The sequence below is a fragment of the Lepus europaeus genome, chromosome 2 (genome assembly GCF_033115175.1).
Source record: "Lepus europaeus isolate LE1 chromosome 2, mLepTim1.pri, whole genome shotgun sequence".
Classification (NCBI taxonomy): Eukaryota; Metazoa; Chordata; class Mammalia; order Lagomorpha; family Leporidae; genus Lepus; species Lepus europaeus.
The window spans coordinates 83,530,502-83,550,692 of NC_084828.1; the positions used below are offsets into that span (position 1 = coordinate 83,530,502).

Sequence of the window (20,191 nt, forward strand, 5' to 3'; positions counted from 1 at the left end):
GGAAGAGGGACACAGCAGTCGGAGGGTGGTGACAAGCTGCAGGTGTGGAAGTGGTGCGGCAGGTGCTTTCCCAGCCACAGAGAGGAGACAGGCAGCTTAATTAGAGGGTCCCCGAGGACAAGTCTGCCGGAGCAGCAGAGGCTGGGAGGGGATTTGGAAGGGGCCACAGCAATACCTGGGCCTGGTGGTGGGGGTGGGCAGGGACCTGGGTTGGAGGGACAGCAGGGAGAGAGGAGAGCATAACCAGTGTGACGAGCAGGAGGGAGGGCGAGAGGGAAGTGTCCAAAGCCCGATGGTCAGAGCTCAGGTGCCCGAGCACGCGTCACAAAGCCCGCGCCCCCACTTGGGGCACTGGTAGAAAAGCAGTGGCAAGGTCAGCGTAGCGACGCTTCACCCTAGCAAGAGCGCATGTGTCAGTCAGTTAACTGATCTGAACTGTGCGCTGAAGTTTCAGAGTGATCTATCCTCAAAAGATGTATTCTCTCGTCTTAAATACCACTGGGGAAGTAGATATTTTTGATGCAACGACTCTCACAAGATTTAGAAAACCTTTTGGTAGGGACTCACAGTGTGCAACATATGGGGTTCCCATGCACGCCGCCTTCTCTTTAGCTGGCCCATCTGTGAGGTAAATGAGCCTAATTGTAGACATCCAAAGAAGGAAGATTACATCACCCATTTAAATCTTCCAGAAAATTTGTATCATTAATTCAGTAATGAGTTTCATTTCAAAGAAAAGATTTATCTGAAAGAGTGGCAGAGACAGAGAATGGGGAGAAGGGCGGATCTTCCTTCTACTGGTCCAGGACAAAGCCAGGAGCCTGGAACTCCATCCAGGTCTCCCACATGGGCGGCAGGGGCCCAAGCACTTCATCTGCTGTCTCCCCAGGCACGTTAGCAGGGAGCTGGATAGGAAGTGCAGCGGTCTAGACTTGAACTTGCTGCCATGTGGGATGCAGGCATTGAAGGCGGTGGCTTAACCTGCTGCACAATGCCAGCCTTAAACAAGATTTTCTTAAAAAGATCAAGGCTGTGTCTATTGATGGCGCTCTAACACGTGGGAAGGCACAATCCTGCCTTCGCCCGATGGCTTGCTTTCAGTTTGTTGTTCACACTGCAGCTGTGTCTCCGGATCCCTGAGGGGCTGGTTCCAGGGCCCCCAGCGGTACCAAAATCCACGGATGCCCAGGCATTTATATTGCATCAGGTTTTGTAAGTAGAGATGATTTAAGATATATGGGAGGGTACGTAGGTTAAATGTAAATATTCTGCCATTTTACAAAAAGCTTCAGAGTTGGTGGAGGGGTGAGCGCTTAGTCCAGTGGTCAGGAGACCGGCTGAAATGCCTGTGTCCACACTGGGGACCTGCGTTGGAGTCCCATCTCTGCCTCCTGACTCGGGTTTCCTGCTCTGCTGACTCCAGGAGGCAGCAGTGATGGCATCAAGGTACTGGGTTCCTGCCACGCACACGAATGACTTCTTGCTCACCTGGCCAACGCAGGCATTTGGGCGCATGAACCAGCAGATGGATGTTGTCTTTGAAAAAAAGTTCATGGAAAAGTAATGTGAATTTTGCGTGGACTTTTGAAGTTTCCTCATATAAGGGACTTGAGCATCCAGAGTTTGGTATCTACTTGGGGGTGGGGGGCTGTCATGGAACCAATCCCCTGTGGACTGTGGATACTGATGGACAACTACACACAAAGGGAAAAACTGAATACTACACAGTATGCTACATTTAAAATGCTTTAACTGTACCCCAATTTTTCTTAACCACCACAAATAAGACTTTCCATTTGTTGCTATTAAAGTCTAATTGTTTTTCTTTTTTAAGGATTTATTTATTTATTTATTTATTTGAAAGACAGAGAGGCAGAGAGAGAGAGAGAGAGAGGGAGAGAAAGTTCTCTCTGCTGGTTTACTACCCAAATGCCCGCAACGGCAGGAGCTGGGCCAATCCAAAGCCAGGAACCAGGAATTTCTTCTGGGTCTCCCACATGGGTGCAGGGGCCCAAGAACTTGGGCTATCTTCTGCTTTCCCAGGCCATAGCAGAGATATGGATTGGAAGTGGAGCAGGCAGGATTTGAACTGGCGCCCATATGGGATGCTGGCACTGCAGGTGGCGGCTTTACCCGCTATGCCACAGCTCTCCTAAACAGATCCTTGCACTGGTGGTTCATAGCCATCAGCTTTAGCACCTCTCTCATCCCCAGTGGCTTTTCCAGAGCTACTGCTTTTACCAGGAAGCCCCGTGAGTGATTCCAATTCAAACTTGGTCTTCTTCAGCACTTTTGCTTTTCTAACAAAGACATCATGGAGAGGATAGGTAGACTGGCAAGCTTCTCGATGTCTCTTCCAGTGCTCTCTGGAATCCACTTGCGGACCGCTTCTTTCAAGTCATTTGTTTGCACTTCCTGTGTCATTTCCATCATCTTCTGGATTTGGCAGACCTCTTGGTGCCGAGCATAGAAAGTCTTCATATCTGATTGGTGCATTTTTTAGTAAAACCAACACAGAACAAAGCAAATAACCACTGGTAGTCTTGAAATCAACATGAACTCAGTCACGGTCTGTCACTTTTTGACCATGGAACACATTTTGTCGCGTAAGACCCATGCTGGGGTGGTTAGTGAGGCCGTTTTTGCCCTGAAGATCCTCAGTAATCTGCTTGAATTTTCTAAATGCAACCTCACCATTCTGCAGGTCAGCAAGACTCACTTCAAAAACACGACCCATGAGACCATCAGACGCAATCTTGGTTCCTTGAGTCCTGTGACTAATGCTGGAAAAATACTTACATTGAATATAGCAGGTGCTTTCACATCAGAGCAATCTTTTCTAGAAAACGGATCCTCTTTCTTCTTGGCTCCCTTTCTGAACCTTTTGTAAGGCGCTTGTGCTTGCCACCACCATGGTGATGCTGAGAGCCAAAAAGACTATACCTCTGCATTCACCTAGAAAAGACCCATGTATATATTGAATTGGGATCACTTAAATCTGCTTTGATAACTTGTATTATTTATTGAAATATGAATATGGAATATTTCTTCCGCTTTACTCCTGTCCTAGACTACACTCATGTCCTTTAGGGCATCAGCAGTGAGTCTGGCAGCCGCCACTGGCACACTCAGCAATTGCACCGTCTGGGTGTTACTGAAGACGGCTGAAGTTCTTATGTGCTTGTTCTTGTGCTCCCTTGCATTGAGCACACATTCCTTTGTCCACAGGCTCTCGAGACCTGACTCTGTGTCTGGGTCTCGTTTTAGGATAACAGGCTGCTGAGCAAGTGCTAGAACGAGGATGCTCACGGTAGTGATGGAGGTGGAGAGGGAAAGGGCCTGCCAGGGCGCTCAGCAACATCAATCATTTCTGCTTGCTGCCTGGTTTTGCAAAGAAGTAACAGAACTACAGCGGGAAAACCTGATCCAAAAGCTCTTCAAATAGTGAATGAGGAAATGAGTGTCAGCAATGAAAAGTAACTATTCCCAATAGCCTGGATTAATCTCTTACATCTTGCTAAGTGAAGACACCGCACACAAGACTATACACGGTTTACGATGCTATTTATATGCTATTTGGGGAAAGGCAGGACCACAGGCACTGGGAATGGGTCAGTGGTTGTCAGACATTGGGGTGGGAAGAGGTGCTGGCCACGCTGTTCTTTGGGGTACTGAGACTGTTCTACCTGACCTACATGTGTGTTGACTCAGAACTATGCCAGAGTGAGTGAACAGTGGTTTCCCTGGGGGTCGTAGTTGCTGGGAGAGAGCTGAGGGGTGCTAGCCATGCCTGATTTTTTGAGCCTTGTGCTAGACGAAGTCACACTGGTTTGTAAACTCCATGAGGTACATGGCTTCTTTCCCAGAGGGCTGCAATGGCCAGGGTTGGGCCAAACCAAAGCCAGGAGCTTCATCTGGGTCTCCCATGTGGGTGGCAGAGGCTCAACCACTTGGGCCATCATTTGCTACTTTTCCCAAGTCATTAGCAGGGAGCTGGGTCAGAAGTGGAACAGCCAGCCAGGTCTTGATACAGTGCCCGTAAGGGATGCTGGTGTCTCAGGTGGCGGCTTTACCTGCTAGGCCTCGACAGTGGCCCATATTTGCTTTCTTTTAATTAGTAAATCAAACATCCATGGATTTTTATTTTATTTTTATTTTTTTGACAGGCAGAGTGGATAGTGAGAGAGAGACAGAGAGAAAGGTCTTCCTTTTGCCGTTGGTTCACCCTCCAATGGCTGCTGCGGCCGGCGCATCGCGCTGATCCGAAGCTTGGAGCCAGGTGCTTCTCCTGGTCTCCCATGGGGTGCAGGGCCCAAGGACTTGGGCCATCCTCCACTGCCTTCCCGGGCCATAGCAGAGAGCTGGCCTGGAAGAGGGGCAACCGGGATAGAATCCGGTGCCCTGACCGGGACTAGAACCCGGTGTTCCGGCGCCGCAAGGTGGAGGATTAGCCTGTTGAGCCACGGCGCCGGCCCTCCATGGATTAAATACCCAGCTCAGAGTGTGAGAGGCAAAGGAACTGGTATGGCAGAAAAACTTACCTGGGGCAGGTGCTGTGGTGCAGTGGGTTAATGCCCTGGCCTAAAGCACTGGCATCCCATATGGGCGCCGGTTCTAGTCCTGGCTGCTCCACTTCGGATCCAGCTCTCTGCTATGGCCTGGGAAAGCAGTAGATGGCCCAAGTCCTTGGGCCCTGCACCTGCATGGGAGACCAGGAGAAGCACCTGGCTCCTGGCTTCGGATCAGCAAGATGCGCCGGCCGCAGCGGCCATTGGAGGGTGAACCAACGGCAAAAAGGAAAACCTTTCTCCCTGTCTCTCTCTCTATCCACTCTGCCTGTCAAAAAAAAAAAAAAAATCTTAAAAAAAACCCCAAACAAACCAAAAAACAACAACCTAAGAGTTTGATCCTGGCTGTGTTCCTGACTTACCAAGTAATGCTTGGAGGTCTCTGGGGTTCTTCAAATGTAAAGTGTTCAAGCCAACTAAACTGGAAGGTCACTGTTCTAATACTTTGGGAACACATTTTGCTCATTATTAAAATCCTCAAATTACCAACTTCAGTTTTTAAATACTTAGCAGGTATACGTTAACAAGGGTGCGTTTTGTTGAATGAGCTCTGCAGGCTTGCTTTCTAATCTTTATTGGCAATTCTTCAGTAGTCATGCCACAGGAAGGCAACCAGAGATGTGCAGACACATTGCCACAGTTAAGAAGCATTTTTTTTTTTTGGGTGTCAACCTAAGGATATTGAGGCATATACAACCACTGAATATTTCATGAACATGTGGAACTGTGTATTATTCCCTGTGCGTTAACATCATGGGCTTTCCTCCCAAATGAACAGCTTCAAATTTGGCTCTAAACAGGCTCTGTATGTCACTGTGACAGTATGAGGCTGACTTGTTTCCCAGTCTTTTTAGCTGTGAAGTCTGTCCTTGCTAATTGTGTGACTCAGCAAGGACTGTCACCTGGGTCTCTTTCCTTGTTCGTAAAGAGGCACTGAAATAACAATGTAAGTCACACTGCCTGACAGAACTGGGGCTGAGCACAGCATATTGGAAAGAATGAAGGCTTGGATCAAACACCAACCACTGCCTCTTACTAGCTAGATCATCTTGGGCAAACAATTTCCCGTAAGCCATATAGTGGGGCTCAGTAACATTTTCCCTCTCTCTCTCTTTTTTTTTTTAATTTATTTGTTTTGAAATAAATTATTTGAAAGGCAGAGTTACAGAGAGGGAGGGAGGAGGAGAGGGAAGGGGAGAAAGGAGAGAGAGAGTCTTCCATCCGCTGGTTCACCCCAAATGGCTGCAATGGCCAGAGCTGGTCTGATCTGAAGCCAGGAGCTTCTTCGGGTCTCCCATGTGGGTGCAGGGGCCCAAGCACTTGGGCCGTCTTCTACTGCTTTCCCAGGCCGTAGCAGAGAGCTGAGTCGGAGGTGGAGCAGCCAGGACTTGAACTGGTGCCCATACGGGATGCCGGCACTGCAGGCAGCGGCTTTAGCCCTGCTACATCACAGTGGCTGGCCCCTTCCTCCTTCTTACAATGATATATACTGATGTGGCTAATGCACAGTCCTCAGTAATGAGTAATTTCATAATTAATTCTGTATAAGAAAATGATTAATAAGGACATCCAGAAAGCAATGTAATATAGATTTTAATACATAATGGCATCATTTTATAACTGTTTGCATATTTTATAACATACGACTAGTGAATACTTCACATGGGTTATGCTGGAGTGTTGCTGGAAGGTTTTAATCTCTTGAGGTTTTACAATTTTTTCCTAGTATTTATGTTGGGTAACAACCTACTTAAATTCTAACAGCTGTTATATATAATTATATGAAATATATATATTCCAATGTGATAACATACTCAGTTCTAAAACTTGCTTAAGAGATTTTTATTAGGTTGCCTTCAGTTTATCAATTTTGTGATGTCTAAATTGTTTCAAGAAAATGTTAGCTTATAAAATAATTTCTTTCAAAATTCAAGACACATTTAACATATGGATTTTACAATAAAGTTTATTAGCTGTTCTCCTCTTTCTCATAAATGGAATGGATAATGTTAATAATTCTTTACAAACCAGTACTCATTTTTTTTAAAACTGTAACAAGGAGGCTGTCAAAAACACGTTTGATAAACAATTCCGAAGAGCAACGGGAAGCCAAATGATGTTATTGATAGAAAGGACTGGAGAAACTGATTTCTGAAGTCACTTCTACCTTTCACTAAAACTGCTCACTGTGAATATCTGTGAATTCTAGGACAGAGCAACTGGGTAAGACAAACGGTGTCTAAGGGGGAAAACTCGCACATAAATGAAGCTTTTGCTTCACAGGAGAACTAGAAGGAAAGGCAAAGAATCAAAAATCAAACTTAATGACAAGAACAATGACAAAACCAACCAACCAACCAACAAACCCACCCAGGAATCTTTTGCAAACTTCTGTAGAAAAGAGGAGAACATGCCCACACTTTTACTTGTAATCTAACTTCCCCAGAGGTTTTCTCCTCACAACCACCATACTCTGGTTTTCAGTTCACATGATTAAAGATAAGTCTAATCAATTAATACTTAATTTAAAAATCAAACAAAAAGGAGTAGGTGGCAAAAGAAAAAATGTATTTTAAATATATATATATATGTGTGTGTGCAACTATGTAAGAAAATAATTCCCATAGTTACAGAGTTTAAAGAAAATTTTATATATATTTATTTATATATTTTATTATAACAAAATAGGCAGTTATTGTGGGTAAAATATTCATTAAAATCTGACCCTTAAGAATACATTTAAAGTTTTAGGCTATGAACTGGATTTCTTTTCCATTGCCATAGTAATTACTACATCACCACTGTAATGTCTGTAGTTACGTCTTAAGATTTTTCTCAACCTTCTGTGTGAAAGGTGAGCTCCCCTAGCACCTAAACATGTCCTCAATGCAGAAAACGTGATGATTGTTATATATGAACAACTTTTGTAAGACACTAAAAATAGTGTTGCACAAGTAGATTAAAAATGTTTGAATATTGTTATTTCTAATAAATGTACTGGGAAAAAAACCCTCGAACAACAAAACTTTAAGAACACTTATGAAAAATGAATATCCCTTGTGAAGTTATGAAAGTTAACTCAGACATTAATTTTGAAATAAAAAAACACATTTTTTTTCTTATGTCTATAGGGAAATAACTGCTCTGATAACAGAAGTCAATTGGGAAAAGAACTTGATAGCTAATACATTGGCCAAACCATGCTATTAAAGTTAAGCGTGCATAGTTGCTCAAAGTCTAGGAAATCACTGATTAAAACCACTTTTCTTTCATTTATGTTGAAATTTGAAAAGAATGTATATAAAGCTTTTCTTAAAATCTCTTAAAGTTACTTTCCCTTAAACATTAAGGAATTTTACCACAATTTCCACATCTCCCAAAACCCTTAATAGCTGGTCAGGCCATTTCATCTTCAGTTTTAAAAAATGGCCACAAACCAACAGTGACATAGAGTAATGCAGATGATGCAACCTGAAGGAGACACTATTTGTCAAAATTAAGTGCAACTGCAGACCATGATGAGTGGACATGATTCAACAGGAAAGGAGCACTGAAGACAGACTCCAGAGGAAAGGCAAAGAAGTGTCGAAGAACATGAGACTGTGGAAAGAGAAGCCGAGGAACACCAGTCTTCACAACTTTTCTTTGGCTGGAACCCAGATGTAAGGACCAGACTGTTCTTCTATGATCTGCTTTACTTGGTTGTAAATGTCTTCCAGCGTATCTCCCTGTACAATAGCTGTAACGACAGATAAAATTAGAGCCTCTGTGAATCGTCTCTCTTTGCCCTAACAGCTATTGGTGAAACAGAGCCAAATCTTGGAAACAGTTACTCATCCAGGAAGTCACCATTTATGTATTACTTACTTGCTAAAAATTGTTCATTTCATGAATTTTTCTGTTTGTATAACATAAAAATATTCTTATTAAATATTTATTTATTTATTTGAAAGGTAGAGTTAAGGAGGGGAGGGGAAAAGAGAGAGAACATGAGCGTGAGAACTTCTCATTCGGCTGCAATGGCTGGGACTGGGTCAAGCGGAAGCTAGGAACTTCATCTGGGTCTTCCATACCGATGCAGGAGCCCAAGCACTTAGGCCATCTTCTGTTGCCTTCCCAGGGGAATTAGCAGGGAGTTGGATTGGAAGTGAAGCAGCCAGGACTCGAACTGGCACCCATATGGGATACCGGTGTTGCAGGCAGTTTAATTTGCTACACAATGCTGGCCAGATGTGTATATTTGAATGTGGTAATCAATTCACAATGTATACATATATCAAATCATACTATATTTTGGACATATACATATTTGTCAATTATACCTCAATAAAGCTGGAAAAAAATGGCTTAAAATTTAGAAAGGATAAAAGCAGAGTTTTAGAAAAGAAAATCAGCCTAAATTATTTTTTCTTTGGTGAAGTACGACTTTTCCTGTACATGCTGTCCTAGTCAACAATGTCTTAAACACTAAATTTCAATATTTCCCACCACTACTGCTCTGGCTGAATGAATTTCCCACAGCACAGAAGCACAGACCACACAGGTTTAATCTGAAAATGACAGCACTAGCAGATGTGGGCACAATTCAAATCCATCTGGGTTAGTTTATGTGGCTGCCACAGAGGGCACTGCCCTATACGGTTCTGACCTGTGAAATGTTCAGTAAACTCTTGTTCCAGTTTCATGGCTCTCTCAAAAGTTTTTCTGGCTTGTTCTTCTGTTAGACGCTTATTCATTTCCCTAAAGCAAACAAATTTAGAAATTGGTATTTAACACATAATATTTGAAAAAAGACAACAAAGGAGAAAAGACTGTTAAAATAATAATATCACTAAAAACAGATTCATCCACTGAATATGCTGCTTTATACTTGGGATGACAGAAGGGTTTCACATATTCTGCACTGCTCAAAGCAGTGAAACAAAATTAAACACTAATTTATGAGTTTTGACTATAATGACAATTTCATATTAAAATTATTTACCTACCAATTTATAAAAAATAAAGGGGACACAGGAACATATTAAACAGCTCCATGAGAAAGCAGTTAAAAAATACAGCTCTGGGAAAACTGCAGAAATGACTTGATTTCTTTTTTTTTTTTAAGTTTTATTTACTTGAAAGGCAGAGTTACAGGGAGGGCGGTGAAGGGATGGGGGAAGGGAGAGGGAGGAGAGGGAGGGAGAGAGAGAAAGCCATCTTGCTGGTTCTCTCTCCAAGTGGCTGCAACTGCCAGGGCTGAGCCAGGCCAAAGCCAGAAGCCAGGAGCTTCATCCTGGTCTCCCACATGAGTGACAGGATTCAAGTACTTGGATCACCTTCCACTGCTTTTCCTAGGTACATTAGTAGGGAGCTGGATTGAAGTGGGGCAGCTGGGACATGAACCAGTAACCATATGAGATGCTAGCGTCAGAAGCCATGGCTTTCCCCACTGTACCACAATGCTGGTCCCAACCTGATTTCTTTAGAAGATAAATAGGGGATGGAGGGGAAAGAAAGAACAGCCCTTATTGGAATTTGCTAATAACAAACAATTTTAAAAATACACACAAAACTTAGAGACCATCAGGAAATTTTGAGCCATCTGATGATACCAAGGAAATATTGTTAAATATTTTAAATATGACAATTATAGTCATACTGAAATATTTTAAATTATTGTCATTCAAATACATATTATGGATAAAATGTTATAATGTCTAGCATTTGTTTCAAAATAATCTGGAGTGCAGGGGTAAGGAGGTGGGGATAGAGGAAACAAGACTGATCCTAAATTGGCAATTATTGTTACAGCAAGATGATGGGTGATGGGTGTTTGTTCTCAACTTATGAGGAACTATTTTCAGTATTTCACCAAGTATGATGCTTACTTTGATATTTCGTAGAGTTACTGTCTAGCATCCCTTTGCCTCACCCTACAGGATTCCCCTATTTCTTTCTTTTTTAAAGATTTATTTTTGGGCCAGACCTATGGGCACAGCAGGTTAAAGCTCTGGCCTGAAGTGCCAGCATCCCATATGGGACTGGTTCTAGTCCTGACTGCTCCTCTTCTGATCCAGCTCTTTGCTATGGCCTGGGATAGCAGTAGAAGATGGCCCAAGTCTTTGGGTCCCTGTACTCACGTGGGAGACCTGGAAAAGCTCCTGGTTTCCACCTTGCCCAGCCCTGATCATTGGGGCCACCTGGGGAGTGAACCAGCAGATGGAAGACCTTCTTTCTGTCTCTACCTCTTTCTTTGTAACTCTTTCAAATAAATAAAATAGATCTTTAAAAAAAATGATTTATTTTATTTATTTGAAAGGCAGAGTTACAGAGAGAGAGGTCTTCCATCTGCTGGTTCACTCCCTGAATGGCCCCAACGACCAGGGCTGGGCAAGGTGGAAACCAGGAGTCAGGAGCTTCATGTGGGTCTCCCACCTGAGTGCAGGGGCCCAATCCATTTGCCGCTGCTTTCCCAGGTGCAGTAGCAGGAAGCTGGATCAGAAGTGGAGTAACTAGGACTCAAATCTGCACCGTTATGGGATGCTGGCAGCGCAGGCCATGGCTTTAACCCGCTGTGCCACAGCACATGTGCCACTAAGTATTTTTTGCAGGGTAGGTCTAGTGGGAAAGAATCCCCTCCTTCCAACTTTTGTTTACGTGACAATGTCTCAATTTCTCCCTTATTTTCTTTTTTTCTTTTATTTTTGACAGGCAGAGTGGACAGAGAGAGAGAGAGACAGAGAGAAAGGCCTTCCTTTGCCATTGGTTCACCCTCCAGTGGCCGTTGCCGCCGCCGGCACGCTGTGGCTGGCGCATCGCGCTGATCCGATGGCAGGAGCCAGGTGCTTCTTCTGGTCTCCCATGGGATGCAGGGCCCAAGCACTTGGGCCATCCTCCACTGCACTCCCGGGCCACAGCAGAGAGCTGGCCTGGAAGAGGGGCAACCGGGACAGAATCCGGCGCCCCGACCGGGACTAGAACCCGGTGTGCCGGTGCCGCAAGGCGGAGGATTAGCCTGTTGAGCCACGGCGCCGGCAGAGTGAGTCTTTTAAGAACTATTCCTCAGGCTGGCGCAGCAGCTCACCAGGTTCTAGTCCTGGTCGGGGTGCCGGATTCTGTCCCGGTTGCCCCTCTTCCAGGCCAGCTCTCTGCTATGGCCCAGGAAGGCAGTGGAGGATGGCCCAAGTGCTTGGGCCCTGCACCCCATGGGAGACCAGGTTAAGCACCTGGCTCCTGGCTTCGGATCAGCGCGGTGCTGTGGAAAAAAAAAAAAAGAACTATTCCTCTTTATCTGTAGTAATATTTCTTATAAAGCATATTTTGATAGTAATATAAAATCAGTATACTTTTGGTTAACATTACCATGGTATATCTTTTTCTACTTACTTTTGATCTTTTCATAGCCTAAAATTTAAAGTATATCATTAACAAAAATTTTTTTTTTGGACAGGTAGAGTGGATAGTGAGAGAGAGAGAGAGAGAGAAAGGTCTTCCTTTTGCCATTGGTTCACCCTCCAATGGCCGCTGCGGCCGGTGCATCTTGCTGATCTGAAGCCAGGAGCCAGGTGCTTCTCCTGGTCTCCCATGCGGGTGCAGGGCCCAAGCACTTGGGTCATCCTCCACTGCACTCCCGGGCCACAGCAGAGAGCTGGCCTGGAAGAGGGGCAACCGGGATAGAATCTGGCGCCCCGACCGGGACTAGAACCCGGTGTGCCGGTGCCGCAAGGCGGAGGATTAGCCTGTTAAGCCACGGCGCTGACCACATTTAAAAAATTTTTTTAATTTTATTTTTTGACAGGCAGAGTGGACAGTGAAAGAGAGAGACAGTGAGGAAGGTCTTCCTTTTTCTGTTGGTTCACCCCTCAATGGCTGCTGTGGCCAGCGCACCGTGCTGATCGGAAGCTAGGAGCCAGGTGCTTTTCCTGGTCTCCCATGCGGGTGCAGGGCCCAAGGACTTGGGCCATCCTCCACTGCACTCTCGGGCCACAACAGAGAGCTGGACTGGAAGAGGGGCAACCGGACAGAATCCGGCACCCCCACTGGGACTAGAACCCGGTGTGCTGGCGCCGCAGGCGGAGGATTAGCCTATTGAGCCATGGCGCTGGCCTGTATATCATTGTTTTAAAACAAGGCTGTTTCCCATTGCTTGCTTGCTTGCTTATTTATTCATTTTCATTTTATTTGAAAGACACAGTGATGGAGAGATTTTCCATCTGCTGGTTCACTAGCCAAATGCCTGCCACAGCCAGGGCTGAGTCAGGATGAAAGCCAGAAACCAGGAATTCAATCTGGGTTTTCCACGTGGATAGCAGGCACCCAAGAACTTCAGCCATCATCTGCTGTCTCCTAAGTTACGCATTAGCAGAAAGTCAAATCAGAAGCAGGGCCAGGACTTGAACCAGGGACTGCAACCTGAGATGTAGGTGTCCCCTGTAGCACCTTAATGGCGGTGCCAAATGCCTAACCCAAGTGTTTCTTTTGAAAGCCACATAATTGTTTTTTTTTTTTTTTTTGACAGGCAGAGTGGACAGTGAGAGAGAGACAGAGAGAAAGGTCTTCCTTTTGCCATTGGTTCACCCTCCAATGGCCGCCGCGGTAGTGCGCTGCGGCCGGCGCACCGCGCTGTTCCGATGGCAGGAGCCAGGTGCTTTCTCCTGGTCTCCCATGGGGTGCAGAGCCCAAACACTTGGGCCATCCTCCACTGCACTCCCTGGCCACAGCAGAGAGCTGGCCTGGAAGAGGGGCAACCGGGACAGGATCGGTGCCCCGACCGGGACTAGAACCCGGTGTGCCAGCGCCGCAAGGCAGAGGATTAGCCTGTTGAGCTACGGCGCCGGCCCACATAATTGGTTTTTAATCATCCATTCTGGTACCCCTTTTTAGTCATTGTCTTTTAATCTAGCATTTAGTCTAGCAATGAGACAAAAGTGTATTTATTGAAATATTTAAGCTAATTTATACCATATCTTACTACTAGTATCTTTTTGCCCTACCCATTCTTTGTTTCTATTTGCTCTTAATTTTTTATGTCAATTCTATTTTTTATCGTCTGTTAAGTAACAGGTATGCGTTCTTTCATCCTTGTAATGGTTTCCTTAGAGCTATGCCACCCAATTCAGTGGCCACACATGTGGCTATTTACATGTCAAGTTCTAATACATGTTATCTTATACTTCAGTAATGCTGCTGCTTACAGCATTAATCACAATAGTGCTTCCCGAATCTTCACCACACCCCAGAAGGTGAGTATACAACCACACTTACCTCCATTTTACAAACGCAGAAACAGACAGGAGCAGGAAATACACAACAACAACTGGATTTGTATTCAGAGGCTATTACTTAAGCATTGACACTTACATAATATTTTCCATGGATTTGGGTTTAATAAAAATGGAGATCGGGTAAAGTTGTGCAATCTGCAATCTCTTTATGGCATTTCCGGACACATCGAGGATACAGTGTTTGCCCTAAAATTGAGTAAAGCAGTAAACCAAGTGAACCATCTTCACTTACATCAAAGGTACATTTCCGACAGGCACAATGTCTAGATTATGCTTACTCACTGACTGTAAGCAAATCTGTCAATCCTGTTAGCAAATTTTAGATGGGAAGTGAAATATAAACTTTATGGGTAAATAATTTTCCATTATTAAAGTAAGATTTCAGAAAGAGTTATAAACAGTTCTCACACTCCTGGTGTTCAAAGATTAGTATTCTCTCAATGACAACCAATATAGGGTGCTGATCTTTAATTTTGTAAGACAGAGCATTTAAAAAAAGACCCCAAACTACTTTCATCATAACCATAATTTCATAAAATATATGATCAGCAGAAAGTAAGAGATCCTAGAAAAATGGGTAAATATCCTAAACTGAGTAAGTTTAAATTTGTAAAACCTCACTACCACTATTTTCCTTCTCATTTTATTGCGGACTGGCAAAACTTTTAACATAAATTGGCGTCTGGAAACCTCAATTCTGACGTCAAATAACTTTTCTGACATGCTTAAATTCACTGACTAGACCACTTAGGTTTGCTGTCCTCTTTTCTCTTCCACCCTTTTTTTTTTTTTTTCTTTCCTGAGATTGCTTTTGTTCTCTACAAGGTTTGCACATGAAACAGTTTACTTGGATTTGCTGTTTACTTTCCTATTACTAATTTGAAGTCTGGATAACATCTATCTTTTATCTAGGCTAAGAGTTTTGAAATTAAAAAATTTTTTTTCAAGAAATAAAACATTCTCCCAAAGCTGGTTTTAATTTCCTTCCCTTCCCTTCTAAAAAGAAACCGAGAGACAGTAGCTGTATTATTCTCATGCATGATTTTGTTTACAAATAAGCATCCATATATTATTATTGGCTGTTTTATACTTTCTAACATTTACATAAGCAAACTTTAATTAATTCACTATTATAATTTTGAGACTTAGCAATGTGGATACACCTAACTACCTGATATACAAATTTATGCACTCTGGCTGTTGTATCCCACTGCATGAATAGATGAGGGTTGACTATCCATTCCTTCTGTTGATTCCAATTTTTCACATTATAAGGTGCTACTGTAGATATATGTATACCTAGACATGAATAAGTAGAATTTCTGAATCACAGGTTATGTACACTTATTAGGTATTGCCCAACTGTTGTCAAAGGAAGTTATGCTCATTTATATCCCAACTACCTAAGAAATTCCAATTTCTCAAGTCCTTGTCTTCACTTCTGGGACATATGCATTTTTTCTAAAAATGTTAAACAAATTAGAAAAAACTTCTTTTAGAAAAGTAGTATTTATATATGGGAAACTTATTAACGCTTTATGTTTTGTTACAGGTATTTCATAATTGAGACTTAAATTCTAAGTTTTAAAGGTATACAATTTGTTGATGTTTATTTTCTAGGCCCAAAGATTTAAGAAACAGCACTGTGACACTGATGTAACTTCACTATAAAACTTCTAACCCAGTGTCACCATTTCACCAGATGACTGCAAAAGATGCTTTCAGAAAGTCTATTGCTGTTGTTTGTGAATTCCTATGTTTTTTTTTTTAAATGTTAATATTGTTGTTCAAGTCAGATTCTCTTTGTTTTTAATGTTTATTTGTTTTTATTTATTTGACAGGCAGAGCTACGAGAGAGATTTTCCACATGCTGGTTCACTCTCCAAATGCCCAAAACAGCCAAGGTGCAACAGGTTGAAACCAGGAGCCCAGAGCTTCATCTGAGTTTCCTACATGAATGCCAGAGACTCAAGTACTTGAGTCATCATTGCTGCCTCCCAGGCACAACAGCAGGAAGCTGGATTGGAAGTGGAGGTGGAACTTGATCCTGGGCACTCTGGTATGGAATGTGGGCATCCCCAACTAGTGGCATAACCTACTGTCCCACAACACCTGTCCAATATTGTCTTCGTAATTTAAAAAAAAAACATGTACTTATTTGAAAGTCAGATTATACATATACATACACATATACACATACATGTATGTATATATGTGTATACATACATACACACACACATATATATATATAAAAGAGAGAGAGAGAGAATCTTCCATCTACTGGTTCACTCCCCAAATGGCCACTACGGCCAGTGCACTGCGCCAATCCAAAGCCAGGTGCTTCTCCTGGTCTCCCATGCAGGTGCAGGGTCCAAGGACTTGGGCCATCCTCCACTGCACTCCCAGGCCACAGCAGAGAGCTGGACTGGAAGAGGGGCAAGCGGGACAGAATCTGGCGCCCTGAGGCGCTGCAGGCAGAGGATTAGCCAAGTGAGCCACAGCACTGGCTATATTGTCTTTTAAATGAAGACTCAGAGGAGAAACTTTTGTCTAATCTCAATACCAGCAGCAACTACACTTATCTTGGACATTTCAATAATTTTTATTGATGGATACTGCAGATCTTAGTTCCTCAATTACATGAAATGCTGGAAAGCTAGGACCAAAGACAGGTCTGTCTCTAGCAAAAGATCTTAAAATAACAACTGCCCCTCTTAGATTCACGCTATTCTTTCTACTCCCATTTTTTTTTTTTTTTGGTCTTTTTTATCTTGTATGTAAACTTGTATGTCTTTTTCTAAACCACCTAAAATTACTTAGTTCAATGAATTAAAAGTAATCAATCTATCATCCATCTTGTATCCTTTTAAATAAGAACTAGAAGTTTCTATAATTCTTTCATACTGTCAAAGGCATATCTGATGAACAGCCATATTCTGCATCCATGTGATGCTTACCTTTTCTGCTACTTCTCGCACAGACTGAACACTTGTTCCATACAGATGGTTGTTATACTGGCCAGCTTCAATGAATTTATGTTCCTGGATATCTTTTTCCATCTGTTCTCTTGAAGTCACAAAATGATAATCTCTTCCGTCTACTTCATAATCTCGTTTTGGTCTAGTTGTATCTTTAACAGAAAAGAACTCAGGGAAGTGTTTAATATTAAAAAACATAATAAACTCATTTTCTACTGAAATAATTGTTTTATAAAGTTCCAGAGTTTAATTTAAATCTAGAAAAGTACAATAATATGGAGGATGAAGGAGTAACTGATAAAATAACTAGGTATAAACCATTAAAAGTTATATTTACTTTGTCACACAAAGTGATAGGAAAATAAAAATAATGATTATAAGAGTTTTTCATTGGGTTACTCACGAGGAACACAGGATCCAAATTTGTCAGGAAATTCTGAGATCAAGTCATCATTTATCCTGTCTTTCATAGGTCCCAATATGATCACTGGTCGAGTATAATTAACTATAAAGATAAACTGCACGTTAAAAGGAATAAACATTCAATGAAAATTAAGGTATTTCATTTCATCAGAGACCAAATTCATTCTTAATTGTTTCGAAGAATTTATTTTTTTTTCTGTCTCCACACCACTGTATCATCAAAGATTTTTTTTTTTGACAGGCAGAGTCAGACAGTGAGAGAGAGAAAGAGACAGAGAGCAAAGGTCTTCCTTTTCGTTGGTTCACCCCCCAAATGGCTGCTACGGCCGGTGCACTGTGGCCAGCGCGCTGCGCTGATCTGAAGCCAGAAGCCAGCTACCTCCTCCTGGGCTCCCCTGCGGGTGCAGGGCCCAAGGACTTGGGCCATCCTCCACTGCACTCCCGGGCCACAGCAGAGAGCTGGACTGGAAGAGGAGCAACCAGGACAGAACTTGGAGCCTCAATTGGACTAGAACCCTGGGTGCCGGTGCCGCAGGCAGAGGATTAGCCAAGTGAGCGCGGCACCGGCCCAACCAAAGATGTTTAACTTGCTATTTAATAAACTTTTCACTAACAGTTTAACCTTGACTCCAACAAATTAAATTTAGCACATTTTTGCAGATGTTTCTATGAATTATCTCATTACAAATGAGAATATAAAGTACAGTGTTGTACACACAATTTTTGAAGTAGAAATTCTAAGGAAGCAGAGCAAAGTATTAAAAAACAAACTGGGTGTAGGAAGGGATAAAATCACAGTAGTGATCCAGAAAGATCCTATAACAGAAGTGTTGTGTACTGGGCTGTAAGGGAACATGCTGGAAGAATAGACTCGCTAGTGAGAATCAGGACTTAATACTGTGGTAGGACAGATGCAAAGGAGGTGACGGGGCCGGTATTGTGGTATAGTGGGTAAAGCTACGGCTTGTGACACTGGCATCCATGTGTGTGCCTGTTTGAGTCCTGGTGGCTCCACTTTTGATCAAGCTCCCTGTTTTTGCTCCTGGGAAGGCAGCAGAATATGGCTCAAGTGCTTGGGTTCCTGCCACCCATGTGGGAGACCTGGAAGAGACTCCTGGTTCCTGGCTTTGGTCTGGTCCAGCCCTGGCAGTTGTGGCCATTTGGGGAGTAGATCAGCATCTAGAACATCTCTGCCTCTTCCCTGCTCTCTCAGATAAATGAAATAAAATTAAAAGAAAAGAAAAGAGATCATAAGATATGATCAAAGTAGAATAAATTGAGATTATAACCTAACTGGAAGAGAATAAGGAACAGAGAAAGGTCAAAATGTTTCCAAGATTTTTAGGAAGGTTATTGGAATGTCAGTGATACATTATGAATATTGGAAAAAAGCTGCTAAGAAAATAAAACACCAATATAAAATGACTTGATTATAATGTTTCATAAAATATATACTTATAGTTAATTTCTATAAATATGAGGGTACTTTAAACAGTTAATCGATAATGGGATCAAAAGTTCACTGTGGTACAAAAGATTTTGAAATGAATACAGGAAAAGTTCATGGAGAATGAGTATTATGAACAAATTATCTATGGATTTTAGAATAACTTTTTCATAAAAATAAACTTATCTTTTAATTTCACATTCCATGAGCTTTTTGAAGTATCCTTGTGTCTCTGTACATGTATACATAAAATACAGTGAAATCCTAATATAAAATTTTTTTTGAGCTATGAGTTAGATACACATTTTTCCAGAAGTCTATAAAACATGAAAAATTTCACAAACCTTCTTGTTGATTCACTGGTTCATAAGATAACACATATTCTTCTTGACCACCTATTAGAAAGTTAAAGCTCAAGATGAGAAAATCTAAAAACAATACTTCATATGTAAACTATCAATAACTTTCCTGTGAAAATGGCACAGATGTAGAAAAAGGTACTTCATAAATTACTGATGGCGAATTTAGTAAAAATGTGGCAAATTACAAAGTCATAAACATAAGTTTGGTAAATATGAAACAAAATTAAGTGTGCTATTTATTTAATTATTTTTCTGCTATTGTTTAAAGATTATTATTCAATTCATTAAAATCTTCAACTTGTGATGTCGAGTACATGATATTTCTTAAATTTAGAATCTCAGAACTATTAAATCTTCTAAAGATTAGTACTTTTAGTGAGCAGTTTTCATATATGCATATTAGGTATTTTATTGATATTTAAAATGAGTTTTTGGTCTCATCAAGTATAATACTTATCAGATAATTTTTAAGATAACTACAACCAACTTACAATTAAAAATCACAAATGCACAGGTAAGGCTATTGTTACTATTTCACTGATTTTCATGACTTCAACTTAAAGTAACATTTAAAGTGAATTAAAAAGAGCTTTAGACGGAAGTGACTGTTTTGACCTTACAAGCACTTAGAAAGTTAGCCTCTGCAGGTTAGGTTAAAGGCTTACAATTTAGGAAATACTGTAAATTAAAGCAATCCACATTGGATAATGTATTTGAAGATTCTACAACAACCTTATTACTAATTTTGTTATTGGTTTACATTGTATGTATGCAGCTACAGGTTTTGAAAATTCATATTGATATTTAAGTATCATTATTTAAAAGCATATTTCTTTGCTTCAACTTTATTATTATAATAAATAAAAGATATTTTTATAAGCTGTTTTTCAAAGTACTAGATGTAAAAAACATGGTTCACATACTAGCAAAAACATGCAATTTGAATATTCCACATCTTAAATTCATGCAAATGGTGAGAAGACAGTATATACTTTTATTAACTCGTTTTAGTCTAAAATGCCACAACTAATCTAGTGGGTTCTAGTTAATAAAAATGCCGAAATAACAAGATCACATTCCTATATAAAAAAAAATTAAGTAACTGATGTAGAAGAATTAACTAATCAAATGAACGAGGGTTAAAAGT

At 41.7% G+C, this 20,191-nt stretch overlaps 1 protein-coding gene across 13 annotated transcripts in view; it reads right to left on the reverse strand.

Annotated features, from left to right (window-relative positions):
• Nucleotides 1–6,516: 6,516 nt before the first annotated feature.
• DLG1 (discs large MAGUK scaffold protein 1) overlaps nucleotides 6,517–20,191 on the reverse strand; it is a 243,260-nt gene continuing 229,585 nt past the window's right edge. For all 13 annotated transcript variants that reach the window (XM_062209736.1, XM_062209726.1, XM_062209746.1 and 10 more), the window contains 6 exons: nucleotides 19,027–19,077; nucleotides 17,216–17,317; nucleotides 16,792–16,964; nucleotides 13,911–14,020; nucleotides 9,217–9,308; nucleotides 6,517–8,307 (listed from right to left, as the gene is read on the reverse strand). In XM_062209736.1, the coding sequence (XP_062065720.1) occupies nucleotides 8,201–8,307; nucleotides 9,217–9,308; nucleotides 13,911–14,020; nucleotides 16,792–16,964; nucleotides 17,216–17,317; nucleotides 19,027–19,077 (635 nt within the window). In that variant the 3' untranslated portion in view covers nucleotides 6,517–8,200. The remainder of the gene's footprint in view (nucleotides 8,308–9,216; nucleotides 9,309–13,910; nucleotides 14,021–16,791; nucleotides 16,965–17,215; nucleotides 17,318–19,026; nucleotides 19,078–20,191) is intronic.